This window comes from Aulostomus chinensis, chromosome 19 (genome assembly GCF_037954235.1).
Source record: "Aulostomus chinensis isolate RoL2024-O1b breed Wild chromosome 19, RoL_Achi_v1.0, whole genome shotgun sequence".
Taxonomy (NCBI): Eukaryota; Metazoa; Chordata; class Actinopteri; order Syngnathiformes; family Aulostomidae; genus Aulostomus; species Aulostomus chinensis.
In genome coordinates this window covers 24,861,030-24,881,081 of record NC_141338.1, presented here as the reverse complement: position 1 = coordinate 24,881,081, position 20,052 = coordinate 24,861,030, and the positions used below count along the sequence as shown (strand labels likewise).

The following is a 20,052-nucleotide window of genomic DNA, read 5'->3' as shown; positions in this document are numbered from 1 at the left end:
GTGTCGCCAGACTGCATCACATGGTGCAAGACACTATCAGCCAGTCAGCTGGTTCAATAAACCAATCACGTTCAAGTTTAACATCAAGTTTAGCATTTTGGCCATCTCCACATTTGTCACAAGAGGTAAAAAGCTAAGTGTGTGTGTGTGTGTGTGTGAAACAGGCAGGAAAAGAGATTGAATCTATTGAGCAGGACAATAACCTGATTAGAAAAGTGCCTACTGAGTTATAGAATGTAGAGAATTTGGTCACAGACCTCCGTCCAATCAGATGTGTTTCAACAATAACTGGAATCGAACAGAATAGGATAGAGAAGAATAGAACAGCTTACCAGCCACGGTGACCCTGGCAGTCCGGCTCACAATACTTCCCAGACCGTCCAGTGTGGCAAGGCACTGATATTCACCTTCATCAGGTCGGTGGTGCCGTGAGTGAAGCACATTCTGCACCAGCAGTGAGCCATTAGCAAGCTGTCGCCGCCGCTCATCCACCACTGCACTGAGTAGCACCCCGTCCTTACGCCACGTAATTGTGGGGGTTCCCACAGGTAAATCTGAGTGGGCCTGGCAGTCAAGCTGCAACTCACCACCCCGCACCGTCACAGTGTCCTGAGGCTCCTGGGTGAAAGTGAAGTCCACAAAACCTCCGAGACTGGATGAAGAGGGGGATGAGGAGGAGGCATCTGAGGCTGAAGAGAGAGAGGAGACACATCAACATGTTAGAATCAAGCAAGGTTAACAGTTAGAAACATGATGGATGGACTTTTATGAACTAAGAACAAACAAGGAGTCAATTATGTCAACCCCCCCCCCCCCCCCCCACACACACACACACACACTCACACACTCACCACAGCGATATTATGATGATCACCCTGGGCCCTCCTATTCAAGCCCACCTGTTATCTGTTGGCCTGGTTTCGTGTTCATGGGCTCCTGATCAGGATGTACATAAATCCCCATTAAAAAAGCACCTATTGAATCGCAACAACAGCCTTTCTAATGAAACCCTCCTATACCAGGACAGGCCTCTGACGAGCTGTCCCCTGTTGTGCCCACGAAGCATGAAAGGGTTATTTAATTAGCTAATGAGGCTCCGAGTGCAGCAAACACCACCCTGCTTCAGGCTGAACGTGACAAAGAAACCTGTCAAATGTGCTGTTCAGCATAATTGCTCTTGAGGAAGGATGAGTTTTAAATCACCAGACTTAAAGTTCCCCTCCACACTCAAATGTGTTTTGCTGACATAAATTTGACCTTCACTGTGCAGAATGATGAATGCACACTGAAATAACTTTCACATGCATCTGCTGAAGTTGGGATGTTCCAAGGGTGAGTCTGCAAGCAGGATTTGTGTCATCAGATCGCATCTGGTCCCTGGTGCAGGATAGGACTTGGAACGAGGAGACTGAGGCCTTCAGACACACGCAGACACAGAAAAGACATCTTGACACATTTCACTTGAGAGTCTTTCTGTTCTATCTGCTGCAGGTCTTGTAATGTTTACAGCACTGGGTTAACCTCCCAGGAAGCTCACAATTCAGTTGAATGCTGCACGCTCGGTGAATCTCATGTGATCCTGTTCAACCAATCAAAACTTTTCATTCGACTGTGGAGCCAAAATAGACACAAGAGAGGGTGGCGATGTGGTGCGAACGTGAAGCGCCAAGCTGTCGTAACCAGTCACCGTGTTCTAACTCCCGATGATGCTGAACCCAGACCAGGAGCATTGGGAAACCTCTCCTGCACCAACATGGCTGCTGTGATGTCACTCAGCATGGTTTCAACCGAGGAGATAAGTTGGGATTTCACAGCGAAGGAAGGACATGCATTTTGACTCCTGTTCCGTATTAATTTATTTGTGTTAGGGATTGTTTATTATTCAGACGTTCTTTGTGTGTGATTAGTGTTCTCAGATAAGAGTCGACACAGCAGACGAGGTAACAGAATAGGTTTAACCTGTTATACCTCACTGCTGGATCACTCAGCGCGATCAAAGCCTTTTTTACCTGTTGGACTCATTTTCATGTTCTTATATTTAGTCTAATCTTGTGAAAGGCTTTGACGGCGGCAAACAGCAGCGGCGGCATTTCCTCTCGCCTTTGATGTTGATGCTGAAAAAGACTTTCATCCTGATCAGAGAGGCAGTTTGTTTGGTCAAAGCTGCCGTTCGGAGCCTGAGTGCTTCCTGGAAAGAGACCTGAAGAGTCTCATCAAGATGCAGAGTCACATTTATTCACACGCAGATATCTGTCTAGCTAAATGTGTGCGTGTCTGTGTGTGTGTATATACTGTATATATATATATATATATATATATTCTCCCTGTTCCTGCATGGGTTCTCTCTGGTACTCCAGCTTCCTCCACAGTCCAAAGACATCAAGAGGGACCAGGTTAATCCAGACTCTAAATTGACCGTAGGCATGGCTGGGAGAGCCAATGGTTGTCTGTCTCTATGTGTTGGCCCTGCCACACATCGAGTTTTTGAACTTTTGTTCCTCTCGATTAGTTACTGAACAATTGAATCTCTCAAGGACACCTGCAGCTGTATTAGGGGTCTCCAGGTTGGGAACAGCTGGAATATACAGTGATGCATTTTAATTTATTAACACACTATTTATATTCATGTCTGATCTACTTTTAAATTTTTGAATAAAATAGAGAAAAATGAAGAGGGCTAAGGAAGAAGACAACTAGTACTCGAGTAAATGTGTTCAGTTACTCCCAGTACTGCTAACAAGCTCTCCCAGTGACGCCAGTGGCAGACATGAGCAGATTTATTTCTCCTCTGTGACAGTAAACACAACACATGGGCCTGCAGATAACCGGGCTGTATTCTCAGCATGATGCCTCTAAAACCATGAGTCTATAAAAATAGCATTCATTCATTTTTATTTCACAACATGAAGGCCTGAGTATAAATCAGTCTGCACACTGCCAGGAACTTCACTCTGGTGGAGAGACTCTGGAAAACAGAAGTTTCGTCTAAAAATATTGAAATCAAATAAAAAAGAAGTTTTTAAGGAACCCAAACCAGAGGTGAACAGAGATAACTTCCCCCACTCCCTTTCTTTAACATTTATTTCATCCTTCCTATACTTGTCCTTGGTTTCCTGAATCATTACTTCCCTCTCTTCTTTCACTACATCTACTTTCTATCTCTCTTTTCCTTCATGGTTTCCTTCTTATTGATTCCCCTTCAGCAGTCCTCCTCCTTTCTCTCCCTTTCTCTATCAGTAAATCACTATCTTGACAGCTCTATCTGTAGTCACTTCCACACACACACACACACACACACACACACACACACACAGTCACTTCATCAGTGTGTCCTTGTCCTCGTTGTCCTGCAGTTTGATGCTATCACTCTCCATCTGCTCGACTCTTGTCTTTTCATTTTTCATGAAGCAGGTTGTCACTTTTTACTGCTCCTGCTTCATTTGGGTGCTCCTTAGTTTCAGCCTCTGATCGATCAGCAGAGACACGTTTGGAGCCGAAAGTCTTGTGAAGAAGTCAGTTGAAAAATTAGGGAATTTGTCAATAAGTGGTCATAGAAATGTTGTATGAAAACCATTTTCAATCACTTGATTTGATCATGTATGATAAGACTGGACTGGGCTGCAAAATTAAAAACAGTTACTTTTGTATTTAAAAAAGAAAAAGATAACCTTTCTAACAACCCTAAGAGTCGATACACTCCCTCCACACAAAATCACTTTCACTGGTTGACAACGACAACAGGCAGAAACATGGAGTGTGTTTGTAATTGGATACCAAATCTATAATGTTGTTTTTCAATGTTCAATTGATGAGAATCTTTAACTTTTTGGATTTATTTTTTTCAAAGATTTAATGACAAACGGCAACCAAGTTAACAACAATGAAACTTTTTTTTGTCACTTTAGAAAATACTGATCTTTTTACAACTGATTTATTCATTTGAAAGTGACTACCTTTGTCCCAGAATTACATTTACTTGGAACAAACAAATGAGTTGGACATTTTTATGAAATATGAGAAACAAATGTACTCCACACACACATCGTTTGTTGATCCTTCATATTACTGTTGGACTGCAGTTGATTCATACAAATCACATAATGGAATTAGAACTGCTGGATGCTCTCTCCTTGGTTGCAGTTCTGCAGTACAGAGGAGCATCAACGTGGGTTTGCTGTGGCAGAAATCCTTTGAAAGCAGACAGACAGAACATCAGGTTCAGTTTTTGGTCCCATTTGTCACCTTTGTACACATCTGTGCTCGTAATCATTCATCCACATCTGCAGACTCCAAGAGGTCCAAAAGTAAATCTAAAACCAGTGAAATACATTTCAGTCTTTTTTCTTTTTTTTTTTTTCAAATGAGAGAGGCCTGAGCTGAAGACACTGGGTTGTAGCAGCCTGGAGGACAAATAGACCAGAAGAGCCCCGTACAGTGAGGGAACACCAGCACCGGCAGCAGTACGATGCATCATGCAGTCAAGTCGTTGTGACGTCAACTAGACTCTGAAGGACCTGTTAGACTGAAAATCATTTGGGTCCAGTCTGTTTCAGATTCAGGGGGCTGTATGTAAAACTATTCATGATTAAAAGTCTCATTAAACACAGCCCAGGTGGAGCAGACTTTTGTCTTAGTGACAGTTAAGGGTGAATGAGCTTAGCAAACACTCACAGCCACAATGCTCTGCAGTTATAAACATAAGCTGCTTTCTTAACCTGATCTTCGTTGTACTCCGTTTATACATGTCCTGGGACGGCCCGAGGCCTTCTCTCAGTCGGACATGCCTGGAAAACCTCCTGGGGGACAAAAACCACACTGCTCCTCCTCAATCTGAGGTTCGACTGTTGCCCTGACCCTTTCCAGGGAGGCTGGGGAGTGTGATCCCTAATAGTTGGAACACAGCCTCTGGTCCCCTTTCTTAAAGATGGGGACCACCAACCTGGTCTGCCACTCCAAAGGCACTGCCCCCGATGTCCACGCAATGTTGCTGAGACGAGTCAACCAAGACAGCCCTACAACATCCAGAGTCTTGAGATACCCAGGGAGGATCTCATCCACCCCTGGAGCTCTGCCACTGCAGAGTTGTTTAACTGCCTCGGTGACTTCTGCCCTGCAGATTGGATGACCCCCCCCCCCCCCCCCCCAGTCCATTTCCTCCATGGAATATGTGTTGGTGGGATCGAGGAGTTCCTCAAAGTATTCCTTCCACCGTCCAACTATCTCACCACTACCCTCCCATCCCCACTTAGTCTCCATGACCTCACAAACTCCTTCCATGCCCGAGGTTTTGCCTCGACAACCGCCATGGCTGCACACCGCTTAACCTGCTGGTACCGGTCAGGAGACCCACAGACCAGCAACGCCATGTAGCCCTCCTTCTTTAGCCTGACGGCTTCCCTCACCTTTGGTGTCCACCAGGGGGTTCAGAGATTACTGCCACGACCGGCTGACAATGGCCGCCTAGACAATGGCAGAGCGGAACATGGTCCATTTGGACTCAATGTCCCCCGCTTTGGTCTGCTGCCCAAACCACACAGCACCAGACCCTCCCGGTTCCTCCTGTGGGTGGTGGGTCCATAGGGGTGCGAGTCCATGTAACCTTTTTGGGCTGGGCCTGGCCGGACCCAATGGGCTAAGGCCCGACCACCAGGCCCTCGTCCACGGGCCCCTACCCCCAGCCTGGCTCCAGTTACCCTCAGTCTGCCTTGGGTGAACCTACCAGGGGCAAAATGCCCCCTGACAGCATAGCTCCTAGGGTCCTTAGGGCACTAAAACTCCTCCACCATGATAAGGTGACGTTCCAGGAGGCGCTGATATCTTCTCATAGCTGATAAGTATCTGATCATACATGATTAACATGATGGCTAAGTGATCATGAAGATTGGAGACCACATGTCACCTCAACTGCAGATCTGAGTTGAGAGACAAAAGAAGAAGTAGAGTTCTCCTGTTCTGCTATCGTTCCACTCTCACACTCCATATTGGTGTGTATCTGGGTAATCAAAGAACATTGCATCATTTTTGAGTTTTGTGAGGTTCACTTTTATAAATCTACATTCAGTTAGTCCCTTATGAGTCATGAGCAGGCACCAGCTTGTTCACACTCCCCAAATTGGCATTAAATGGTTGATGACATGCCCATAAACAAACTGTTATTGGAACAGTTTATGTGTTGGGGAATGGTGACTAGTCCCTGGTCAGGTCTTGGTTCCTCACAATTGAATAGACCCTTGACCTGCACACACTATTTGCTCTGCAACCTTACAGGTGTATCAAGTGACCCAAAGCAGGTCCATGGCAAGAGACTGAGATACTCCGAGAGCCGGTTTTAGCAACAGAGGTAGAGAGACAGAGAGATATAGAGCCATCCAGGAGTCGAGGTGATGAGAATGGAGTCGCTGACAGCAAGGTGGATGACAGCCAAGACCTTCTAAACACTGAACACACACACACACACACACACACACACACATACAAGCCCCTGCTCCCACAGTGTCTGACACCACAGGTTTGAGTCTGCAAAGAAGACTGCATTCAGACTGTGGGGAGCATCCAAAAAGTATGTGTGTGTGTGTGTGTGTGTGTGTGTGTGTGTGTGTGTGTGTGTGTGTGTGTGTGTGTGTGTTTAGCAGTAAGCCTTCATTAACAAGCCTCACCTGTCATTCACCTTCTGAGTCTCATTTAACTATAACTCCCATAATCCCTCCTGCAATCTCACAGCTGAGCTCAACACACACACACACGCGCGTGCGCACGCACACACACACATGCACACACACACACACACACACACACATAAAGCCAGATATCCAAGCCTTAGCATGTCATCCTGAAATACATTTCTTGCAGGACACATTTGAGAAGCAATAAATTGATGAAGGACTGTCTCTCATTGGTCGATGATGGTTTTGGTGTAAGAAAAATCTTACATTTCTGTGCAAACATTGCCCGCTGGGATTCAGAAAGAAAATACGCACTTCAGTCGCATCCACTGCAAAGCTGAAACAGCAAATTGAACTGAAGCACCAGGGAGCCTTTCAAGGTTTGTGCAGGTAAATAAAGGAGGTTGAAGGACACAAAGTTGAAGATGAAGATGCAGGCTGACGCCTTGTTGCCTTGGTAGAACTGAGCTGCTGTCTGTGGTCCTCCATGGGCTGGAGCAGGCATTTTAAAAAATAAGAGCTCAAAGCAACATCTGGGAAAAAAGAACTGAACCAGTTCATTTTTAGAACTGGGAACTTAGTTCAAAATTTTGAATTATGAACTTTGAACCGAACGAGTTCATTTAAAAATCTGTCAACTGAACTTTGAACTAGTTCATGTCGAAAATGAACTTCCCAACACGGATCAGCGGTTCAATCCTTGCTGTGCAGGCCAATGAGGCAACGTTGTAAAGTGTTGACAGTGATGTTAAGGTGGAAATGTTCCAAATGTCCAATTGCTTCATTATCACCAACGTGTTCTGAAGCTGCAGCAAACCAATTAATAGTTGTCATAGACGACAGACTCTCGTTGTTAACGTGTGACTCACATCAATGTTGGACTCAGACTGAGGAGTGACAGTGTCAGCACGCAGACACCAGGAACACCTTTGAAACTAACCACTCTCAAATCTCATTTCTATCAAAGTTCCAAAAGACAGGAGCATGACTGCAATCAGCTGCATGACGGGTGACATGATGTTAACTTCCTACGAAGCAGGATGAGGGAATGTACGATGGTCCGTCTCAAATCTGAGGCGAATGTCAAGGTAATGGGAGTTTACGTGTTTGCTAACTATATTAAAGACCAACTCCGACGAAAATCAAGTTTTTCATGTTGTTCGCATGTTCATGCGGCATTTTCTGATGCTAGGGGACACAACTTCAGAAAACTGAGCTCGAGCATTTAGCAGACCTTAAAAGGGAGGCTGGGGCAGACTGGCTTTCACACGCCACAAAGCCACTGGGCAGGCCACAAGCTCCTGCCCCGCTCTGCCCGCTCCGCCTGGTCCGACTCTGAGGAGTAGAGAAGGAGATGGCGGATCAACACGTATGTGCTGTCGTGGGATGCAATGCTGACACAGATACTTTGCTGTGAGAGAGCAACGGATGAGGTTTCTTGGTCTGAGCAACATCACGAACCACACATCAGTTTGCAGTCAACACTTCACACAAGACTGGTTCACCAACTGGCAGCAGAAAAAATGGGCTTTGCAAGGTTTGGTGATTTTAGCTAAAAACCTCATAATCACAATTTAAAGACCCCTGAGAACACTTCACAATAGCTACAAGGAGGGGTCCTTAAAGCCCCTAGCAAACCCCTGCTGGTTATTACACTGTTAAGAGAAAAGTAAAAAGCCTGCCCTGCTGTCCGAATGTAAGAGCAGTTGAAGAATATCTGCGAGTGAAAGGCATTCCCAACCACGCGACAGGGACCAGGATGCTAATCACCCACAATAAGCACGAGCTGCTTGTGTAAGGTAATGTGATCTGAGACAGAGCAACGCATTCAGAGATGGAGCAGTGAGCTAACAGCAGCATCATATCAGGATGAAATCTGCAGCGCGAAGTGGAAATGGTGTCAGAGCGATTCTATTGGTCTTTGATCACAAATTCACTTCCTGAAAACCCTGAGAGTCGAGAAATAAAACACAGCAGCTAAAAGCGGCAGGATGAAAGGAAATGTGGGGATGAAAAGAAATATCGTGAGGGTGGGAGAAGGAGTGATGATGCTCAGGGTTTTTATTTTAAAGCCACTAATTCCTTCTTTCTTCTGGTCTTCAGTTTCACTTTAATCCTCTCATATTTCTTTTCCTGATTTTTTATTTTTATTTACTTGAAATATGCACTGCATGTGGTGTGCTTTTTTAAGGTCAAATAATATTCACAGTATAATGAACCTTCACTGGTTTTCTTTCTCCACAGTTGAGGTTGAGTTTCTGTGGCAAATATTTGACAGAGCAAACTGAGCAGGAAGAAACATAAAATTGGTTCCATGTTGTAGAGAAAATGTCTTTCAGCTGGAAACCATTTCTGGAGGTGGAAGGTCAGTGGTGTGCAGCTCCGTCTGATGGTCTACCAATCTGCCGCCAGCCAAACACCCCTGTAAACCTCCAGCGGCTGGTGGAAAAGGTCAGCATAGCGTAACTGCAAGGCCTGGAACTGAAATGACTCGAGGGTTTAGCGCTACAACAACAAGTTTCAAGCTAACACAGACAGATAATGGCTGGAAAAATAAAATGCCTCGATCTCAAATGTGTACAGCCGTGGTTCTCAGCCTTCTACACGCAACTGTTATTGATTGAGGACCACAGCTCATTAAAAACCTTCCAAAAACTATTTTGGCTCATCAGTTTTGTTCTAATCTAATTATCTTTTTGAAATGTTTTGATTAAATGCAACACAATTCAAGTGTGTTGTCTCAAGACTCCACTTCTTTTAGAACCTCTATTTGAGAGCCATTGACAAAACTATTTTTGGACTCAAGTGCGTGAGATACCATCATGAACACTTCTGTTGTACAGCTTTGGCCTCTGGGTTGTTCCTGGTTTTCCATGGAGTCTTTGGTTTGTGTTTTCATCAGACCTTCTGTCAGTTCTTGTCTTGTTTTGAAATTCACTCCTTCCTTGGTCCCAGGTTCTGTACTTCCTGTCTTTGTCTGTTTCTTGCTTTTTGTGCGCTCACCTGTGTCTTGTGTGTTGGGTTTCAGTCCTTGTTGAACTGTCTCTTCAGTTTAGTTTGTCCTGCCATTTGTGTGCCTGCCGTGAGAGCTCAGCAGCTGTCCACTGTGACCTTTGACTTTATAAAAACCTGGAAAAGCACCCTGAAAATCTGATGCATTATTTTAATAATATTATTAGGATGTGCAGATTTGAAGTGATTTATTTTAGAGATTCTCATCTTTCCAATGGTTCATTACACCTCCCTCTCCCCTTCATTTACTCCATTATCCTCATCTGCTTCTGCCTGAACCTCCCTGTGCACCCCAACCTTTCCTTGTTTCCTCTCCTCCTCTATCCTCCTCTCACTCCCCTCCCCTTCCTCACAAGCAGTTCTTCCCATATTTACTCTTTCGATATCTGTGCTTGCAGTGCTGTCTGTCTTGTCTGTCTGTCTGTCTGTCTGTCTGTCTCTCTCTCTCTCTCTCTCTCTCTCTCTCTCTCTCTCTCACTCTCTCTCTCTCACCCTAGGTAGACCTCTTACCCTGATAACTCCACAGAGTCAGCCTTCAACATCACAAGGCCAGCCTGGATCAATAATATTGATCGGGAATCAAAGTTTGTGTTGTGCATACATGTGTGTTGTTTTCTGCGGGGGTCCAGCCACCTTAACTCAAAGTTAAAGGCTTTACGAGGGCGAAGATGTGGTTTTAGGGTCAGAAGTGGGCCTGGCTCAGGCATTCAGCTGTGGGGATCAAGGTTAGGGGGGAATATATGATTTCATTATTAGCTTGTGTGTGTGTGTGTGTGTGTGTGTGTGTGTGTGTGTGTGTGTGTGTGTGAATTTGTGAGTGCACTAAGTGCATTTGTTTGCATATTGATTTCATCTTGTTCATGGTTTGCATGCATTGACCTGCACATATTTAATGAGAATAAATGTAAAATGTTAAGATTTGACCCTGTTTATACACACACATACAAAGTGAAATGTAAATAAGGCTTGCTGACTGGCTGTCTTGCATAAATCATTTATGTAAATTCGTCTCGCCCCCCGGGAAAGCCACTGTTGGTTTTTAAGGACAGCGGTCGTCACGGTGCATGTCAGCCCAGCTGCCGTGAAAGCAGCGCAAATCTGGCATCTTGTTGCTGTTGAGAGATTTTAATGGAATCCTTTAAAGCACTTCACCTTCAGCACATTACCAGAAACTGTCGGGTTTGTTTTTTCGACGTGTTGTATAGAAAAGGTGTGATGCAAGGTGATTGTTAGAGCACCTCAGCACGCTTCTGCAAATGACTTCGATATTTTGCTAATTTGGTTTGGTAAATATGATTTAGAGCACACACAAGTGCTGCCTGGGTTGAATTTCATTCCAGGAAGAGTGACATCCTTGACCCACATGGAGGGACTTCAGGTGTGTGTGTGTGTGTGTGTGTAATGATTTGAAGCCTGAGGTCAGCAGAAAGCTCAGCTGTAGAAACAAACAGCAGGTTTCAACAACAGCTGTGTTGGATTTAAACTTTCCAGACCATCAGCAGGATTTGTATTTTAAGCAACTGCTGAGAATCAATCATATCACTGTTATTTGTGTGGAAGATCACAGCTGGACAAAAGAGACCGAACAGATGTACAGTGTTTTCCTCTGTTCATGTTAGAATTGCAGGTTTCAGGCAGAGAACTGGAAGTAGCCTCTTGCTTTTAATCCAGTTTTATATATAAAAAAAAAACTGTCAGTGAAATTTTGACTGTGATGACAGCAATTCATGAAAGGCCAATGAGCTGATTAAAGATTTTATCCTTGTACATTCATTTGACAGCACGCAGTTACAGACACTATCTATTTTCTTTACATGGGAGAAACTGGTGCTGGCTTTTGAGCTTGACTAACTCCTGGATCATGGCCTGACATGGCAAGTATCAATACGGCCAAACTTTTTTCATGTGTGTGTGTGTGTGTGTGTGTGTGTGTGTGTGTGTGTGTGTGTGTGCCTTCTGGGGCCTGTCATAACTACTATGCACCAATATGCTCCACCTTATGGCATAAAAACTTGCTCACGTCCCCGTCTGTCCATCAGTCTCTCCTCCTGTCTCTCTCTCTTTATTTCTGTCCCTCTCTTTCCTTCTGTCTCTCTGTCTTCCTCCATTCTCTGTCTTTGTCTCTGTCCATCAGTCTCTCCTCCTGTCTCTCTCTCTTTATTTCTGTCCCTCTCTTTCCTCCTTTCTCTCTGTCTTCCTCCATTCTCTGTCTTTGTCTCTGTCCATCAGTCTCTCCTCCTGTCTCTCTCTCTCTTTATTTCTGTCCCTCTCTTTCCTCCTGTCTCTCTGTCTTCCTCCATTCTCTGTCTTTGTCTCTGTCCATCAGTCTCTCCTCCTGTCTCTCTCTCTTTATTTCTGTCCCTCTCTTTCCTCCTGTCTCTCTGTCTTCCTCCATTCTTTGTCTTTGTCTCTGTCCATCAGTCTCTCCTCCTGTCTCTCTCTCTTTATTTCTGTCCCTCTCTTTCCTCCTGTCTCTCTGTCCTCCTCCATTCTCTGTCTTTGTCTCTGTCCATCAGTCTCTCCTCCTTTCTCTCTCTTTATCTCTGTCCCTCTCTTTCCTTCTGTCTCTCTGTCTTCCTCCATTCTCTGTCTTTGTCTCTGTCCATCAGTCTCTCCTCCTTTCTCTCTCTCTTTATCTCTGTCCCTCTCTCTCCTTCTGTCTCTCTGTCTTCCTCCATTCTCTGTCTCTGTCCATCAGTCTCTCCTCCTTTCTCTCTCTCTTTATCTCTGTCCCTCTCTGTCCTTCTGTCTCTCTGTCTTCCTCCATTCTCTGTCTTTGTCTCTGTCCATCAGTCTCTCTTCCTTTCTCTCCCTCTTTATCTCTGTCCCTCTCTTTCCTTCTGTCTCTCTGTCCTCCTCCATTCTCTGTCTTTGTCTCTGTCCTGCTCTCCTGCTCTCCTGCTCTCCACTGATCCTGGATCTGCTCCACCTTCCTGCTGGTAAAGGAAGGTTCTGGTGGCTGCTGTTGCAGGATGTGCTTGCTGATGGAGAATTGTTGGGTGGAGGTTCATTGAAGGAGGGAGGTGCTGGACCTGCTCTACTTGGACAGAGTCAGGACAGAACTTTGGTTGGGGTTTGGTGCCACACAAATAAAACTGACCTGACTTGACTTGACTTAATAACCAATATTGATCAATTTAGAACACAATCATGGTCTTTGACTTGCTCATCTATGCTCATGACCTTTGATGTAAAAATGTGGACGTATGTGTACATATAATCCAGGGCCTAATTGTGAACAGTGGCAGAACAGAAACTTTATTGATTATTTCATTGTGAAATGGTTCTATTATATCTGCCAAGGAGGTTATTTCAGTGTCAAGCACGTCAATCTGTCAGCAGGATTTTTTTTTAATTAAATGAGGCTTTCCATGTTTTAAAACAAACTCTGCCTCTATCTTCATGAATAAGTGCAGACATAAGGGGATTTTTCAGGATTGGTTGAGGTTCCAGGTCCTCCTCTCATTCCTTTGGTTGGTTCTGTTTGGCCTGTCAGGCAAAAAATAAGATGTCCCACATGTTTTTCGCTCTGTTCTGTGACAGGCTTTACCAAAAAAGGCAGCAGAATGCTGAAACCTGCTTCTTTTTGTAGCACAACCATATACTGTACATTGTTAGAAATACAGGATGGTATGCAGCCAAAGAAAAAGGTTATTATTGTAAAGTGAAATTTAAAAAACCTCCTCCTTGAACCGTTCCTTTATTGTGGTGGAGGTGTTTGGGTGCCCTAAGGGCCCTAGGAGCTGTTGGGGGGATTTTGCCCCTGGTAGGGTCACTCAAGGCAGACTGATCTGAAGGGCCAGACAAAGAACAGTTTAACAGACCCTTCATGGTAAATAAGAGCAAGAGTTGGTATACCCAGCCCAGAGGGTTCCTGTAGTACTGCCCTGGAGCAAGGCCCAGGGTAGGGGCCCATGGGCGAGCACCCGATGGTCGGTCCTTAGCCAATGGGGTCCAGCCAGGCCCAGCCCGAAAAGGTCACATGGACTTGTCTGCCACCTGCGGAAGGAACCGAAAGGGTCCGGTGCAGTGCGGTTTGGGCAGCAGACCAAGGTGGAGGCCTTGGCAGTCTGATCCCCAGACATGGAAGCTGGCTTTTGGGACATAGAATGTCACCTCTCTGGCTGGAAAGGAACTGGAGCTGGTGGAAGAGGTTGAGCGTTAGCGCTAGAAATAGTCAGTCTCACCTTGACACATAGCTCTGGGTCTGGAACCCAAGTTCTTGAGAGGGGTTGGACTCTCTCCTTCGCTGGAGTTGCTCCAGGTGGGAGGCAGAGGGCTGGGGTGGGCTTTTTGATAGCCCCCAGACTCTCTGCCTGTACATTGGGGTTCATCCAGTTAGACAAAAGGATTGCTTCCCTGTGCCTTTGGATCGGAGAACAGGTCCTGACAGTTGTCTCTTATGCACTGAACGGCAGTTCAGATTAACTACCCTATTTGGAGTCCCTGGGAAGGGTGCTGGATGGCGCCCTGACTGGGGACTCCATTGTCCTACTGGGGGACTTCAACGCTCATGTAGGCAATGACAGCATGACCTGGAGGGACGTGATTGGGAGGAACAGCAGGCCCAACCTGAACCCGAGTGGTGTGCAGTGCAAGTCGCAATTTGTCCATAACAAACACCATGTTCAAACATAAGGATGTCCATCAGTGCACGTGGCACCAGGACATCCTTGTCGGTCTATGATTGATTTTATAGTCGTATCATCTGACCTGCGGCCTAAGGGTTAGGGTTGGACACTCGGGTGAAGAGAGGAGCTGAGCTGTCAACTGATCACCATCTGGTACTGAGTTGGATCAGGTGGCAGGGGAAGACGCCGCGCAGACCCAGCAGGCCCAAATGAGTAGTGAGGGTTTGCTGGGAACGCCTGGCAGAAGAACCTGTCAGAATGATCTTCAACTCCCACCTCCAGCAGACCTTCGACTGAATCTCGGGGCATTGAATCTGAATAGACTCCATTGCCACTGTTGAGGGGGCTGTTGTGAGCTGCAGCCATAAGGCTACTGGGGCCAGTCACAGTGGTGATATAATGATAATATAATATAATATAATAATAGTAATAATAGCAGCAGTAGTAACAATAATAATAATAATCATAATCATAATAATATACATTCTCTTGTATTGCACGAGTGTCCGGTTGTTATCGGGGCAGGTTATTGGTGCTCAGCCCTCTCCTACAGTCCTGCTGTTGGCCCTCCCCCCCTCCAGTGAGGAGTTTAACAGTTTGATGGCATAGTGACTCAACTGAACTTAATTCCCCTTGGCGACACAGATACATAAAGCTGTGTGTCTTCAGCATAGCTGTGATAGTCAATATTGAACTGCTTTATAATCTGACATAAAGGCAACATGTACAAATTGAACAGAAGGGGACCTAATATGGACCCCTGGGGGACGCCACTCGTCATTGCCAGTTCTTCAGATTCATAGATGTTGATTGTAACAAGATACATCCTGTCTTCTAAGTAAGATCTGAACCACTTGAGGACCGTTCATGAGAGTCCAACCCAGTTTTCTAACCTGTGCAGCAGAATTCCATGATCAACAGTGTCAAACGCAGCACTAAGATCTAATAAAACCAAAATAGATACACGGCCAGAGTCTGTATTCAGTCTTATGTCGTTTAACCCTTAAAGCGTGACAGTCAAACCTCAGATCCAGGAGGAGCAATGTTGTTTTCGTCCCGGCCGTGGAACCGTGGATCAGCTCCTCACCCTTGTTGGGGTGCTGGAAGGGGCATGGAAGTTTGCCCAACCAGTCCACATGTGCTTTGTGGATTTGGAGAAGGCTTATGACCGTGTTCCCAGGAGCACCCTGTGGGGGGCACTCCAGGAGTATGGGGTGGATGGCCCCTTACAAATGGCTGCTCAGTCTGTCTGCCGGAGGAGTGAGAGTCTGGTTCACATTGCCGGCAGTAAGTCAGACTTAGCGTTGGACTCCAACAGGGCTGCCCTTTGTCACCGGTTCTGTTCATAACTTTTATGGACAGAATTTCTAGGTGCGGCAGTGGGGGGGGGGGGGGGGGCGAGTTTGGTAGTGGGAGGATGTCGTCTCTGCTTTTTGCAGATGACATAGTCCTCTTAGGTCCATCAGGGCATGACCTCTAGCTCTTGCTGGGACAGTTCGTAGCCAAATGCAAAGTGTCAGGGATGAGAATCAGCACCTCCAAGTCTGAGGCCATGGTCCTCAGCCGGAAAAGGGTGGCCTGCCCATTCCAGGACGTCCAGGTGGAGGAATCTAAGTATCTCGGGGTCTTGTTCACAAGTGAGGGTAGGATGAAGCAGGAGATTGATAGGTGGGTTGGGGCGGCATCTGCAGTGATGCAGGTGCTACAGCGATCCGTTATGGTAAAGAGGGGGCTTAGCCGAAAGGCGAGGGGTAAAATCTCTCGGCTGGCCGGGGAACGCTTCGGGATTCTCTCTAAAGAGCTGGTTGAAGTGGCTGGGGAGAGGACAGCCTGGGCTTCCTTCCTGAGCCTGCCGCCCCCCGTGACCTGGATAAGTGGAGGACGACAACGACGTCGAGGACAACGACGACGTCGAGGACAACGACGATGACAACAACGACAAGCACGTAATTATAAAACTCTGAAAACTCAATGGTAGGATAGTGTCCTTCCAGCTTTACATGGATCCACAAATCAGCTTTGTAGAAGGGAAAGGAGCAGATGAATGAATGAGTTGTATTTGTGTTGAAAAGTGAGATAAGATCGGCAGAGTGGTAAGTGTATGCTGAGGAGATGTATGTATAATTCACCACGTCAGCCATGACAGTGCTGCTGAAGCACAGAAATCCAGACTTGAACACTCATTATGCTGAATGACCCAACAATTTCAAATCAACGCACAGAGACATCTCACGCTCTCATCCTTTACTCACATCCCTTTTCTTCCTTGTCCCTGAATCTTTCTTCCTTCCTTCCCCCATCTTTCAATCTCTTTCTCTCTCTGGGGAATCCTCTCCTGTCATCCCCTGATCTGACAGTATAAACACTGAGACCCCTCTGATACTGTCTGGGCATCTGTCACTGTGTGTGTGTGTGTGTGTGTGTGTGCGTGTGTGTGTGTGTGTGCGTGTGTGCGTGTGTGCGTGTGTGCGTGTGTGTGCGTGTGTGTGTGTGTGTGTGTGTGTGTGTGTGTGTGTGTGTGTGTGTGTGTGTGTGTGACAGGATGGGTGTGTGCAGACAGATGAGGATTACTATCGACTGACACCTTATCACATTTTCTGTCAAATCTTGACAAATACTGCCAGACAGTTGTGTCTGTCTGTGTACAGTTTTTGAAAAACCAAACCAAACCAAACCAGAGAGACAATTGTAAATCAAGGTTTTCAAATGACCAGCTTTGGGTGCACAGCCTCGACATGTTTAAGGTGCTGTTTAGAAACTGTAAAAGCCTATTTTACAAATTTATAACATCATGGGGAGAAACACACAACCGGTTAAAAGCTTTTAGCTTTTTTATGAGTGGTATTGTCACCAGTATGTGACAAATACACTTTAGTCAATTGAGCCACCTTTGAAAGTCTTTAATCTTTAGTCTTTGAAAAATCAGTAATACTTCTTATTATTTTAGTATTTTCCTTTCATGTAATTTTGTAGGAATTGTTTACTAATGCCAAAAAAGGTTTTCTTTATTTTCTCTGAGATGAACAAAAACAATCCCCTCTTTCAAACATCTTTTCAATATCTTGTATCCGTCATTCAAGATTGATAACCAACTACAACGCTTCATTCTCACGCTCTGTTGGAACATCTTTTTGTTTTGGTTGGTCATTTTTTTGTTCAATGTTCTGATTGTGTTTATGTTGTATTCTTGTTGCTAGAAATGAAAACTCCCTGCTTCTCACATCTGAGCCATGCACACAGTTATCTGTCACTGGCCAAACGGTTCTCTCATTGCACCCATTTTAGACTAAATAGCAGCAGCAGAGTGGCAGTAGTGATACTATTGAAGTAGTGGTACTACTGAAGTAGTGGTACTACTGAAGTAGTGGTACTACTGACTGCCTCTCACATCTCTGCACACATCCAAGTGTGTGTGAGTGAGATGGAGGTCAAACCTGATACTTGGACTTTGCATGAAGAAGCACACTAATGCTTCAGTGTAGTATACATACTTCTTCTTGTATTCGGCAGGTGGTGCTAGAGAGCACAATATTTATTACATTGCTTGTCACATGAACCCATCACTGTGTCGTTTAAATAAAAGTTTGTGACATCAGGTGTACATCCTGTTATTATTCAACTGCTGGCCAACACAGGAACAGTGGCTGAATGACACGTCATGGGTTTTGGGTTAGAAACAAACCCGTTAGTCCTCATTCCCACTGAGGCGTCACCATTCAGTCATACGCAATGCAAGGACTTTAGAACGTCCTTCAGCATCATACAACCTGACACGTTGAAGGATCAGGGATGACGCAGCCTGTAGGGGAACATACACCGCTTCCCTCGTCCAGCACCTTCATGAGCATCTGACTTGATGTTGTTGTGGTCACCCGGTGGACCAACATGTCTCCCATCCCCACAATCAGGACTTTAATTCAGTAAGCATAAGCTGCCTGAGCCACAGGGCCGCTTCATCAGCTGATGCCCACGTTTTAAGTGGAAATACACACAGCTGAGTGCGCTAACATGGTGTATTATTACTTCTGCTCATGAGGAAATATTATTACGGCTGCAACAAACAACATCTCTGGCTGGTTGCTCTCTTCTGCTTGTAATCTTCCACTGACAAACAAGAGTATTGCTCGCTGCGCTGAATGTCTCTGACACACACTAAAGACTCAAAGTGTTGACTAGAACTGGTAGCAGAGACCAGGTCTCTCCTGGACTGCTTCTCTGCATGGCTCCCTGTCAAAATCAGAACAGAATTTAAAATTCTTCTTCTACCATCAAAGTCCTCAACAGTCAGGCTCCTTCATCCCTGACAGAGCTCCTAGTCCCCTATGATCCAGCTAGAACCCTTCACTCCCAGGATGCAGGGTTCCTGCTGGTTCCTAGAGTTCTAACAGTAGAATGGAGCCAGAACCTTCAGCTATCAGACTCCTTCATCCTTGCCAGAGCTCCTAGTCCCCTATGATCCAGCTAGAACCCTTCACTCCCAGGATGCAGGGTTCCTGCTGGTTCCTAGTGTTCTAAAAGTAGAATGGAGCCAGAGCCTTCAGCTATCAGGCTCCTTCATCCCTGACAGAGCTCCTAGTCCCCTATGAACCAGCTAGAACCCTTCACTCCCAGGATGCAGGGTTCCTGCTGGTTCCTAGAGTTCTAACAGTAGAATGGAGCCAGAACCTTCAGCTATCAGGCTCCTTCATCCCTGACAGAGCTCCTAGTCCCCTATGATCCAGCTAGAACCCTTCACTCCCAGGATGCAGGGTTCCTGCTGGTTCCTAGAGTTCTAACAGTACAATGGAGCCAGAGCCTTCAGCTATCAGGCTCCTTTATCCCTGACAGAGCTCCTAGTCCCCTATGATCCAGCTAGAACCCTTCACTCCCAGGATGCAGGGTTCCTGCTGGTTCCTAGAGTTCTAACAGTAGAATGGAGCCAGAGCCTTCAGCTATCAGGCTCCTTCATCCCTGCCAGAGCTCCTAGTCCCCTATGATCCAGCTAGAACCCTTCACTCCCAGGATGCAGGGTTCCTGCTGGTTCCTAGAGTTCTAACAGTAGAATGGAGCCAGAGCCTTCAGCTATCAGGCTCCTTTATCCCTGCCAGAGCTCCTAGTCCCCTATGATCCAGCTAGAACCCTTCACTCCCAGGATGCAGGGTTCCTGCTGGTTCCTAGAGTTCTAACAGTAGAATGGAGCCAGAGCCTTCAGCTATCAGGCTCCTTCATCCCTGACAGAGCTCCTAGTCCCCTATGATCCAGCTAGAACCCTTCACTCCCAGGATGCAGGGTTCTAGCTGGTTCCTAGAGTTCTAACAGTAGAATGGAGCCAGAGCCTTCAGCTATCAGGCCCCCCTCCTGTGGTGTTACTAACTCCTCTTCTTCTCCCCTCATCCCAGATCCTAGTGCTGCTGGAGGAGGCTCCAGACCTGAAGAGGCTCCAGCTGCCACCCGTAGCTCCACCTGCTCACGTCCCCGTCTGTCCATCAGTCTCTCCTCCTTTCTCTCTCTCTTTATCTCTGTCCCTCTCTTTCCTTCTGTCTCTCTGTCTTCCTCCATTCTCTGTCTTTGTCTCTGTCCATCAGTCTCTCCTCCTGTCTCTCTCTCTTTATCTCTGTCCCTCTCTTTCCTTCTGTCTCTCTGTCTTCCTCCATTCTTTGTCTCTGTCCATCAGTCTCTCCTCCTTTCTCTCTCTTTATCCCTGTCCCTTTCTGTCCTTCTGTCTCTCTGTCTTCCTCCATTCTCTGTCTTTGTCTCTGTCTATCAGT

General features: G+C 46.0%; 1 protein-coding gene across 3 annotated transcripts in view; it reads right to left on the bottom strand.

The window, feature by feature from the left end:
* dcc (DCC netrin 1 receptor) overlaps positions 1-20,052 on the bottom strand; it is a 330,071-nt gene that overhangs the window by 249,918 nt on the left and 60,101 nt on the right. For all 3 annotated transcript variants that reach the window (XM_086186581.1, XM_086186582.1, XM_086186583.1), the window contains exon 2: positions 333-689. In XM_086186581.1, the coding sequence (XP_086042707.1) occupies positions 333-689 (357 nt within the window). The remainder of the gene's footprint in view (positions 1-332; positions 690-20,052) is intronic.